At 38.3% G+C, this 12,352-nt stretch overlaps 1 protein-coding gene across 1 annotated transcript in view; it reads left to right on the top strand.

Annotated features, from left to right (window-relative positions):
- prkaa2 (protein kinase, AMP-activated, alpha 2 catalytic subunit) overlaps positions 1-12,195 on the top strand; it is a 52,896-nt gene extending 40,701 nt beyond the window's left edge. The window contains exons 9-11 of the mRNA XM_034180443.1: positions 4,784-5,122; positions 5,222-5,348; positions 7,331-12,195. Of these exons, the coding sequence (XP_034036334.1) occupies positions 4,784-5,122; positions 5,222-5,348; positions 7,331-7,581 (717 nt within the window). The 3' untranslated portion in view covers positions 7,582-12,195. The remainder of the gene's footprint in view (positions 1-4,783; positions 5,123-5,221; positions 5,349-7,330) is intronic.
- The last annotated feature ends 157 nt before the right edge of the window (positions 12,196-12,352 follow it).

Below are 12,352 nucleotides of genomic sequence, written 5' to 3'. Positions count from 1 at the left end.
ACAACTCCACATTACATGGAGAAATGTGGCAGGGGTGGGATTTGAACCCGGAACCTTCTGAACTGAAACCAAGCACTTTAACCACTTGGCTGTTTTCATTATCGGATTAGCTTTTCAGATAACTTTGAAAACCATCATCAGACCAATTATCTTCTGAGAAGTTTTGGTTCGATAATTTTTAGACCATAGATGCACAGTTTTATCCTCTGCAAACAGAGAAGAGCTGGTTCCCGAAGGAAGTGCTCTATCCTCTGCAAGCAAAGGAGAGCTGGTCACAGAAAAGAAAAAAGCTCATTTATTTTGAGCCCATACTGATATGCTGGTAATATCACCCAAGTCATCCAGGCATACAATTTTAACTTATGGTTGAAATTTTAACCAAACTAATTTCAGACAAGTTATTTAAATTAATGCCACATCTGAAGTTTTATAAAGTGAAAATATCAGATATATGTTTTAGTTTTAAAGTAATGCACTAATTGTGAAGGTTTTTGTGTGGACATGGTGTGCCCAGTGCATTATGGCTAAACTCAATACATTCACTACAGAAGAAATGAATTTGAGACTCTGATCAGGCTCCACACGGACAACAGCAATTTGTATATTGTGCCTAAAAGTCTTGTGAATATATTCTCTGGGTTTATAGATGTTGTTATTGTGTTTGTTTTATGTAAAAATGCCAGCAGAAGCCCAGGTTGCTTCTTCATTATTTTCAATTGGAATCATTGCAATCGATTCCTGTTTACGCTTTAGAGTCCTTTTTATGTCAAACACTGTCTGTTGTCTTTGTTCCAGAGTAATATATATAAGATGTCTGAAATTCAGTTTGTGTTTATTAAATTCCACACATCTTAAACGTAGCAGACACGGATTATCTGGAATTTTGTTTTGGCAATTTTCATGGTCTCTACTGCCATCTACTGGCCAGTAGTGTTCATGGTAGTATTCGCCCTAAGTACTGAGCGTCTGGGCACCAGTAGATGGCAGTGTTCTGTTTATTTTGACACCGGTTACATCAGACCGTTAGCTAATTACAACTTGACTTTTTTTTTGCAAATGCCTTGGTTTTTTAAACAAATAAAAAATGGCATATTTTACAAAACCACATTTATATGTAAACACCAACACACATCCCACATTAACGTGTTGGTTTTTACATAGAATAAATGAGTCAACCAATCAATGTTAGCGGAGGCACATTTTACCCATAATCCCTTTGGCACCTGTCTGTGTTTGTTACAAAACTTCAGAATTAGTGCATTATTTATCATTAAAAGTTATATGTTATATTTTAACTTTGTACAAATGACAGAATTGACATTAATGGAGTTATTCTATCTGTATTAATTTTATTTATAACTCAAAACCATAAGTCAGCACTACTTTATTTTCCAAGACCTCTGCCTCACGGCGACGCTGCTGTTGAGTAGAGAGTTGAGCTTTGCTGCTCCTCTCAACTGCTTCACTGCTGGAAGCTATGTAGTAAACAGGAGCTTCCAGCAGTGGGCAGGGTGTTCAAAGACAGAAGTGCTGACTCATTGTTTGGGTCTGTGATCACTTTTGAAGCTACCAGAAGTGATTGTGGTGTTAAAACTCAAAGTCAGCTTGTTATTAGTTGCAAGTGCACTGGAGACAATACTGAAAGTTATCAGTTAGGTGTAGCTTCCGATAATTTTTTGGGTGCTTTATCGGCTTAGCTTCATAAAAGATAACTTTTCAGTTAGCTGATTATCTATTATCGAAGCTAACTTTTTGCTTAGCTGTGCCCACCATTGTGTGTGTGTGTGTGTACATATATATATATATATATATATATATATATATATATATATATATATATATATATATATATATATATATTAGGGCTGGGCAACGTTAACGCGCTAACGTTGCGCGTTAATTATTGAGGTCATTATCGCCGACAATTTTGTTCCTCCCCTTAACGCTGCGGGTTTTTTTTTTTTTGTTTTTTTTTTTTTTTTTTAGCCTTTTATGACTGTTTGTCAGTCGGGAGCGAGTTTATGCTGCTGCTTCCTGCTGACAGCTGAGTTCACACAGAAAACGACACGAGGATCGAGAAAAGTACAGGCTATGCAATGCACAACGAAACAAAATGCAGAAAGACGCCAAACTTTTGAATGGACATTTTCGGTACAAAGTTCTACAGGATCAGGCCCGGATCCAGACCGGTTTGGACCGATGCAGCTGCAATTTTTTTTACGCATCGTTCGTCATCGGTAAAAAAAAATCATGAATAACGCTGAATAGTGCCAAACGTGTCCCCGCGGTGAACACAGCTTTTCGGTGGTTTTCATGTCAACCTGTAGTCCATAAATTATATGGATTTTTTTCCGAGTCATACGACGTACAAATAAAGTCAGATATTCAAGGTTTGGTCTGCAGCGGGTCAGTAATCAACCGTTTCTGCAGCGCGGCTCCACTTTGAAACCATGAACCATTGAAGCAATGCTTCGATCCAGTAGCTCTTTGGTTCTTTGATTCACTGCTCTTCGGCAGGTCTGCTTCTTAACCCCTCTCAAAGACATTAAAATATCGACAGTCACTTTTGTGTGGATTAAAGTCACTAACTGGGACTCTTGTCTTGTTGCTGTCAAGAAAAGAGAATCGTCCTCCTTTCCGTTCACACAGCTCGAAACGCTGCGCGGCTCTCTGCCGGGACAGAGTCCGGTCGGAATTAATAACTTCAAAATGAATCGCCGCTTTAAATAAAATGACACCTCTTTCCAAACGTTGTAATACAGACAAGAAACTACAATCGACTAAAACATTTTTTTCCTTCCAAAATGAAACGTGCTGTATTTTCTTTTCAAATTACATCCTGAAGTGAAGTACAGCAGCTGTAAGAGCTCAGCTCAGATATATGGAAAGACATTTATGCCAATAATGTCTGAAAGGAAATGCTTTTGACAAAAACTACAGATTTTGTTTATTCCTATTTATGTCCAGAGATCAAGGATTCACCATGTAGAGTTTATTATGTCCAAAGTTTAAGGATCCAGTGACCAATTTCATATTTATTTACTTTAAGACTTAATGTTCAATTTCAGTTCAATTGAATCAGCTTATAAAGTGCCAAATCACAACAAAATCTAAATATACTAAAACAAATACATCACAATTGTACACATATCAAATTGTGGTATGTGTACAGTTGTGATGTATTTGTTTTAGTATATTTAAACATGGACATGAATATTGTTACCTGCTGGACTGTTTCTAATTTTGATTGGTATCAATGGAAAATGTCTTCTGTGAACTGTCTGTATCTCAATATATTATTAAGAATATATGCAGTCAAATTTTTATTGATTTTATCAATTGAAAAAAAAAATCATATATAGATTCAGGTATAATTGAAAGATTTGGGCAATAAATTTGATCCTGTTTACAGTCACTTTTTGTTATAGTGTTTTTTTTTAGGACATCATATTTATACAAGTAAGAAGTGTTCACTATGGTCCATGAAGTATAATAAATACATAAAAAAAGTGTGACAGTGTATGTTGCACACGAATAAAAGAATGAAGATTGAATAACAAGACGCGTATGATTTTTATTTTATCATTGGGCAAAAATGCATCTGTCAGATTTTCACTCTGGATCCATCCCTGCAGGATGGCACATTGGAGAAAAGCAAAGTTATCTGTAATCATTGCAACGCAGAATTTGCGTTTCACCAAAGCTATACAAGTCTCAGGTACCACCTCAATGGTTACTGTTTTATTTATTTATTTATTTTTACAGATTCTCATTTTGATATGAAACAGGATAACAAATGACCTGCCAGTGGTTTTATATTTGATTTCATTTGAGTGTTTCAGTTGAAATTTACATTTTCAAATGCAACATTCATTTACATTTTCAAATAAAACTGTGCTTTTAAGCGGCTTTTGAATTAATTTTTGCGCTTCACATATACCATGCGATTAATCATGATATCACATAAAGTCATTGAGTTAATGCGATTTTTTGTTTGCCAACCCCTAATATATATATATATAGATATAGATATATATATATATATATATATATATATATGTATATATATATAGATATATATATATATATATAAAATCAAATATAACGTCTTATCTTACCTGTTCGTTTCAGTCAAATCCATCATCGCAGCCTGAAAAAAACGTATCCGTCCTGATTTTGAACAACGTCTGAAAACGGTTCCTTGTCGGCCATAATTATTAATAGAAAATGCAAATTTTGAAAATAACTGTAAAAATTTGTTTTATTTAACACTTAGAAAGACGCTATTGTACAGATTTTTTTTTTACAAGATGTCCCTTTTTAATCCAGTTTGCTTCTTGTATGAAGTGATAAATGCAACTTATACTCTGGTGCGACTTATATACTTTTTTCTCTTAAAGAGGCATTTTTGGACTTAGACTTATACTCTTATGCGACTTATACAGTAGGTTAAAATTGCCATTGAGCTCATGACTTTCTAATTAAAAATGGGAGACGTGGCTAGATTTATTTCACTATATTTTCAGTGTTGTTTGTGTAATGTAGTGGACATGAAGGTGGGCAGTAGAAATGTGGATTTTCCTGCACATTCAGTATTTGTAACTTCACATCTTGCCATAATAAAATTGTGTACATATTTTTGCTGTTTATATTTGGTATTTGGTCTGATCACACCATGCTGGATGATGCTGGTTGCAGTCTTGCTGTTGTCAGTCAGGAAATAATCCATAGAGTGCGTGGTGTTCCGAGTGAATTATCTTTTATCTTCTCCGTTTGATAACAGGACCAGTTAGCAGTTGCCTATCACCTTATCATAGACAACCGACGTATCATGACCCAGGCTAGTGAGTTCTACTTGGCTTCAAGTCCTCCTCAGGGCTCCTTTATAGAGGAGGGCATGTCTCTACCTCCTGGTGTCAAACCCCATCCAGAGAGGATGCCTCCACTCCTGGCTGACAGCCCCAAGACACGCTGTCCCCTGGATGCTCTCAACACCACCCGGCCCAAACCGCTGGCAGTGAAGAAGGCAAAATGGCATCTGGGTATTAGGAGCCAGAGCAGGCCCCATGATATCATGGCTGAAGTGTACAGGGCTATGAAACAACTCAACTTTGATTGGAAGGTGGTTATTTATTTCCTGAACAGCTGCTTATATCAATATATAGTTTATGTAGATGTATAAACCAGTGCACAGATGTACAACTATTATTTTGTGTTGTAGGCAGTGAACCCGTACCATCTGCGTGTGCGAAGGAAAAATCCAGTGACAGGCAACTTGGTGAAAATGAGCCTCCAGCTCTACCAGGTTGACAGCAGGTCCTACCTCCTGGATTTCAAGAGCATTGATGGTTAGTCACCGATATTATATTGTTCAGATAATCAGATTTTTGATCAGATAATTCCTTTGATTTCATGCTTGGTTTGTGCTCTGACATGCACTGTCAACTGGGGGACCTTATATGTAGACAGGTATGCGTCTTTCCAAATCATGTGCAATCAACTGAATTTAGCCCAGGTGGTTTTTGGTATTGTGTTGTGTAAAGCGCCTTGATGCTATCTCATCGTGAGTTGGCGCTATAGAAATTATTGCATTTGAATTTGAATTTGCCTCACATTCACCCTGATGTGAGGGTGCTGCCATACAAGGCGCTCACTACACACTGGGAGCAAATAGGGGATTAAAGACTTAGTGATTTTCTAGTCAGGCTGGGATCCGAACCGAGGATCCTCTGGTCTCAAGCCCAATGCTTATCCATTAGACCATCACCTCATCCCCCCCCCCCCCCCCCCCCAAAAAAAAAAAAAATTTTTTTCCCCATTGTCATTATGGTGTATAGTGTGTAGAATTTTGAGGGTGAAAAAAAACAAAACAATTTCATCCATTTTGGAATAAGGCTGTAACATAAAAACATGTGGAAGAAGTTAAGTGCTGTGAATACTTTCCAGATGCACTGTATATTGTATATTAATGTTGTGAGTCGAGGAGTTTGCCAAGTGGATGTAGACCTGGGGTTAAATTGCGCTCATGCTACCTGTGTGTGTCCTTGGATAAGACAGGTGGGGTCCTGTCTTACTGTGCTGCGTCTGTGGGGCCGTTGTTGGAGATGCGACATAGTGAAAAATTGTAGTTGGCATCTCACTGAATTGGTACAAACAACACATTAGCACGTCACCAGAATGTTGGCCGAATGTCAGCCGAATATTGCATGGATTTGTTGCGAAGATGTCTGCATACATCTCGCGTGAGTGCCACTTGAATGCCATACGGCACTCTCTTGAATGTCAAGCGCAGCCTTCGCAGATCCAACAATCTGCTGATTTGCACACGAATGCCATGCGCCATTCAGTGCGGATGTCTAACTCCACTCATGGCTGATATGATGTCATGTTTGCACACAAAGTGTTTAGCTGGTATTATCCTCTATTATGTGAATAGAGGCTGTAGAAATTTGCCTGTACCCAGTAAGGTACACCCCAGAAAATAATAATAATAAAATAAGATTAATAATAAAGCAAGAGCAATCCCAGATATCTGACATTTGCCAAGGCTTGACAAGGACTCAAAATAAAAGATATGTGATTCACATCGTGACCCGGACTTCACTTGGATCCGGATTCCACAACACAATGCAGTAATTGCATACTGATCCAGAATGATCCAAGTGGTCAAGATGTTGCAATCTGATATTTGATTCACAAAATGGCAAACCATGAGTTTGCGTCTGTGGTGCAAATCTGGTTAAAAACCTATAAAGTGAAATCCTGAGCCAGAATCCGGATCCGGCTCACGTCTGAAATTCAGTGGAGTCTTCCATGGCCTAATATCTATCTGTGGTTAAAATTCTGTCAAAATCCATGCAGTAGTTTTGACGTAATCCTGCTAACAGACAGACAGAGACAAATAAATAAACGCCGATGATGTTATTACGTCCTTGGCGGACGTAGTAGAACCCTTAATCTACAGTACATTGTCTCAGTCCACCCAGCTGTAAATGGGTACTGACCTCAGCTGTACCCTGCGTCCCATCCAGGGGGAGTCATATGATCTCATCCGCTTGACTCCACAGAATCCAGAGTTAAGCACTGGCACCAGTGGACTTACTTCTTCTTATTATTATTATATTGCGGTGTGTAGCACGCACAGCGTATAGCCCTGCATCAGCTCTCTGTTGCCTTTTATTTTTAACAGTAACAACAGGAATTTAAATGTTTTAGAAAAACAGTGTACATTTGTTTACTACTGCACAAATGCACATGAAGTTCATAAGATGAAATTATTGCTTCCTTTCCTCTGTTGAATGCTGCTTTCCTGTGATCATCTGGCCCACAGATGACATCATGGAGGCAGTGGGCTTCAAATCCGGTTCATCCACTCCTCAGAGATCAGGCTCTGCAGCTGGTCTCCACAGACCCAGATTGAGCATAGACTCAGCGAACCCTGTGCCGGATCTGTCCCTGCTCAGCTCGTCCCTTCCAGGATCCCTGAGCAGTAGCTCCCCGCTGTTCAATCTGTGCCAGGGATCGCACACTATGGACTTCTTTGAAATGTGTGCCAGTCTGATCACCACACTGGCTCGCTGAGGTCTTCAGCTCTCCACCCTGCTGTAATCCTGGATGATGCTTGGAGTGACTTCCTCTTTCTGTTTCACCTTCAGAAATGACCCAGCTGTTGTGGAATCGAATGGGAAACATCACTGTGGAAAGAAGTGCAGGTCAAGTGTTTACCTCAAATGAAGGAAAACGAGGCAGATGGCTTTGTCAGATTAATGCTTTTTTTTTCTCAGTTGGTGGAAGAAGAATCTGACTGAGTCCAGTAAGGTGAGAGTTTGAGGTCAAAGTTCAGTTCTGTTGTGGGTGGGAAAGGTCAAGTTCTCCATCACTCCTTCCTCAAATACCTTCAATATCTTATGAGCTACTGTCATCCAAACCTATAACCGTTTATGGCAGGACACTTAGAGTAGTTCACCCCAGACACAGATCTAAGTTCAGTTAGTTCCTTGTCCTGTGTTGTGATTAGAGCAGCTGTCACAAAACGAATATTTAGATGTTGGCTTGAGGAAACTTTATCACATGTAAAAATATAATTTCCTAGTTTAGAAAGAAACAACTTTTGTTATCCATATATATTATATTTATATTATAGTCACATTACGTAGCTGAAAATGTTGACAGAGTCATACCAAATAAACTTTATGCATCAGAAAAGACTATTATTTAGATATCAGAGCCATATGTATTTTGAGAGATAATTTATGGACAGTTGAATTGTTTATGCATTGTATCTACACTCAGAGTTTTATGTGGATTCTGATTGTCGATTTATGAGTTCACAGAGACAGTAAAATATTAGAACAAAAACTGCATGGTAAAGATTTGCTGATTTTTTTTTTTTTCTTTTCACTTTATTTTTGCTTTTTGACATACAGTGAAAAGAAGAAGCGTGACTTCTTTTTTCCTTTGTGTCTTCTTCTTTTTGTCATCCAAACCTATAACCTAGGGGTAGGCAACCTGTTCCAAAAAGAGCCATGAGGGTGCAGGTTTTCTTTGCAGCCACTGACTCCACCAGGTGATTTCACTGATTCCATCTGCTCAAAGTGATATTAATCAGTAAAATCACCTGGTGGAGTCAGCGGCTGCAAAGAAAACCTGCACCCTCATGGCTCTTTCTGGAACAGGTTGCCTACCCCTGCTATAACCTATAAGGAAACACGATTTAAATATGTACATTGGATGCACGTGATCAGCATATGTGCAAATAAATAATGTCAGACATTTTCATTTAAAAATCTGCTAAGTGAATGTTCAAATCTGGATGAAAATCATCATGAATCAAATATTTTTGCACATTTAAAAGATCCGTGGCTGTGTGTAATTAATTATCTTCTATTCTTAAGCATTTTAGCTCAAATGTCCGCCAAAAATCTGTTATACACACACACACACGCACACACAAAGACTTTTTAGATATTTCTGTGACAGTTATTAGAGCAAGTTTTCTGTAAGAAAAGTAATTAGTAGGCATTTGCCTTACATGTGGAGCATGTTGTCTTAGAGCAACATAAAGAGCTGATCCAAGTGCTGCAATGATTATTGATGAACAAATTGATGACATTTGGTGTTATTTTTTTGTTGTCACTACAAACAACAACAACAACAAAATTCTGGCCTGACCCCGATGTTTACAAAAGTACAAGTACAGAATAATAACCTGGTCAAAAGACATCAGGAAGTGTGGTTAACCAAGAGTTAACTATTTTTGTTATAGGTCTATAATTAATCTTAATTCAGACATTATTTTGACATCCTTAATCTGTCTGTCTGTCTATCTGCATACACACACACACATGCTTTATTAGAATCATTATTTGACTGTTCAGTTTTCTTTATAAGATACTATGCATGCATAACTTACAGATTTATATTCTACAAAACCGTCACAAATATATGCAACAGAGAAAATACACTGCAGTTCAGTTGGTTACTCAACTGTTACTGTGCTCTTCACAGATACACACTATTAACCAGACAGGTGCACACAGACAACATATGCAGTTTATTGCTCCAGTTAGTAATTATTGTTGCTTTTATTTGAAAGTTGTTTTGTACATTAGCTGAACTGTCAGTAAGGCTGTGAAACATCAAAATACTAGAAAATATCCTTCAGAAGTTACCTAGGTTGCACAATACAAAAAGATTGAACAAATTTTACACTTTCGCACTGTTATTTATTTTTCCAACATAAATGAGTAAAATGTGAATTAGTTTTGTAAACATGGTTTGAAGAGATTATATATGTTATGGAGTAGACCTATCACTTGAGCAGTAATGAGTGAGTAACAAGCCATGTGTACACAACGTGACAACAGAAATGAAGCGACACAGGAGAAAACACGTGAGATGGCGGTTACCTGTTTCTTTCTCCAATTGCCTTAAAGATGCAGCACACTCAATCTGTCCACATCTAAAACATGTGCACGAGTCACAGGAACATGTAATCATGTTGGGCTTCGAGTTTGTTTGGAGGATTGTTGTAGTAAATCCTCTCTGATCAGCAGAGCGTGCAGAACCCGCTGCAGTGGTTTGGTGTGTTTGTGGCGTGACCTCACTGTTTCTTCTTTCAGAGTACTTTGTTGAAGCGAGCACATTGCACATTCTCTACACACAACAACAATTCTAAAAGAAATGATCACAAATGAGAGTCGTATATTAGCCTGTCACTGTGTGCTGTTTTTGACCCTACGTTTTGGTGAAGGGTGCCGTATTATTACTCCTAAAGGACTTCTGCCTCCTGTCAGTTTGTACCATAGCGGTGACGTGTGTCATCACCAAATGTTTCCTGACTGAATGTAAAATGAAAGCCGGTGATCCTCAGAATACTCACCATCTCTGTTTTATGATTTTGTTCTGTCAGTTTTGCTGTCATGTCATTCAGATGGTGAGAGAACGCTGCCTTCTTTTTTTTAACTACTGTTGTTTTATTTTACTTGTTGTTGGTAGGAACAGTGTTTAAACACAGTACAAGATGTTTGTGATCGTTGGGACACCTGGAGTAGCACAGCCTCAGAAAATTAGCTGAAGCCAATAATAATCCATCATAAAATTTGCTGTTACTGTATTTAAAATGGGTGTGTGGAACACCAGAATGACCAAATATTAAATCAGTTACACAACAAACAGATGCTGCAGAGGAATGGACAGATACAATCTGAAATGTAAGAATTTAGGCTGTGTGATTGGTTGAGGTATGAGTTGACCTGCCCTGAATATTTTTTTTTTAAATTGTCACTGGACGAATATCGGTTTGAAAAGAAACAAAGCATCCTGGGAACTGAGGTGTTATGGCAGCGACAAAATGCCAAACCAGTCCCTCACTGTGAGTTACGTGTCCGTCTTGTTCCCCATTTCCTCTTTTATACTGTGTGCTGTTAAAAAAAAAGTAAACTTGAGTTTTGAAAAATGCCACTCTGAAGCTAAAATTGCAAAATATATAAATCGGTGCACTGAAAATAATAGTGTCAAAATATGATAAACATGAATTTATAAATTAGTGGTTTGTTTAATTTCTGCATTCACAGTAATGTGTTGTGTTTGATTTAATACTGGCTGTGCTGGAGTTCCACAGACAATGCTGTAGAATATCACACTTTCAACAAGTGACATACTGTCAGCATGTTATGTGTAATCTGTTTTTTTTTTTTTTTAGTTTACAGTCCTTTTTTATAGTTTTGGCCTTTCGAGTGCAGCTTTTTTGTTAATGCAGGAAGCCAAATTCCTCACAGCTCTGCCCAAAGCCTTTTTTTCCCTGTGTGTTGAGTTTATGTGTCCTGTGTGTGTGTGTGTGTGTGTGTGTGTGTGTGTGTGTGTGTGTGTGTGTGTGTGTGTGTGTGTGTGTGTGTGTGTGTGTGTGTGTGTGTGTGTGTGTGTGTGTGTGTGTGTGTGTGTGTTTTTACGTGTTCTGTGTGTATTGTTGGGGTAAACTCGCCATCGTTTGTGGCCATTATGCATTTCCTCCTGACACTGTTGTTTGTGACTGTCACATATTGGTCAGTGACTGATCAGTGCTGTTTTGTCAAAGTCACAGGTCAGTCTTCAGACTCTTGTGATACTTACTGTCAGTTATGGTGCTGCTGTACCATTACCGCTGTATGCAGCTTATCAGCAGCATGTCGTGATGTAAGGTGTCCTTGGTCTTCAGAGCTGGAAGCGGCAGACTGTCTGTGTTCTACCAAAGTCAGTATATTTATGGCAAAGATGTTTATCTTATTAATGTAACCTTCAAAAAAGGGGCGTGCCTCCATTATCGTGCATGTTTTAAATCTGAGTTGTTGCAAGCAAGGAAGCTGGATGTGCACTTTGCAGAAAACCACATTTTAGGTTGCTCTGTTTGGAGCTTGAATGATTTATTTGTATGTATGTGTGTGTGTGTGTGTGTGTGTGTGTGTGTGTGTGTGTGTGTGTGTGTGTGTGTGTGTGTGTGTGTGTGTGTGTGTGTGTGTGTGTGTGTGTGTGTGTGTGTGTGTGTGTGTGCGCAGAAACACTTGTGAATGTGAAGTTCTGTTCCAACACTTGTTATGACTGTTATGGTGCGTTCAGGTGTCAGATCAAAGTTTGGATTTCTCTTATTAAGCACTGCATGATGTTATTGTCATTTGCACTTTAATGAGTATTTATTGAAAAATAAACAAACATATAAAAGAACATGGTTTTGTCCTGGAGTCTACCCATCACATATGACTTTTTTTTTTTTCATTTTTTCCAGGAATAAGAAAGCTTCAGATGTCAAAAGCAGTATTATACACAAACATGACCTCAGGTGACCGACACAACATTGCAGTACGTCTACATGAGCTTC

The sequence above is a fragment of the Thalassophryne amazonica genome, chromosome 10, assembly GCF_902500255.1.
Source record: "Thalassophryne amazonica chromosome 10, fThaAma1.1, whole genome shotgun sequence".
NCBI classification, from domain to species: Eukaryota; Metazoa; Chordata; class Actinopteri; order Batrachoidiformes; family Batrachoididae; genus Thalassophryne; species Thalassophryne amazonica.
The sequence above is the reverse complement of the archived record's forward strand: the minus strand, read 5'-3'. Positions and strand labels throughout refer to the sequence as shown.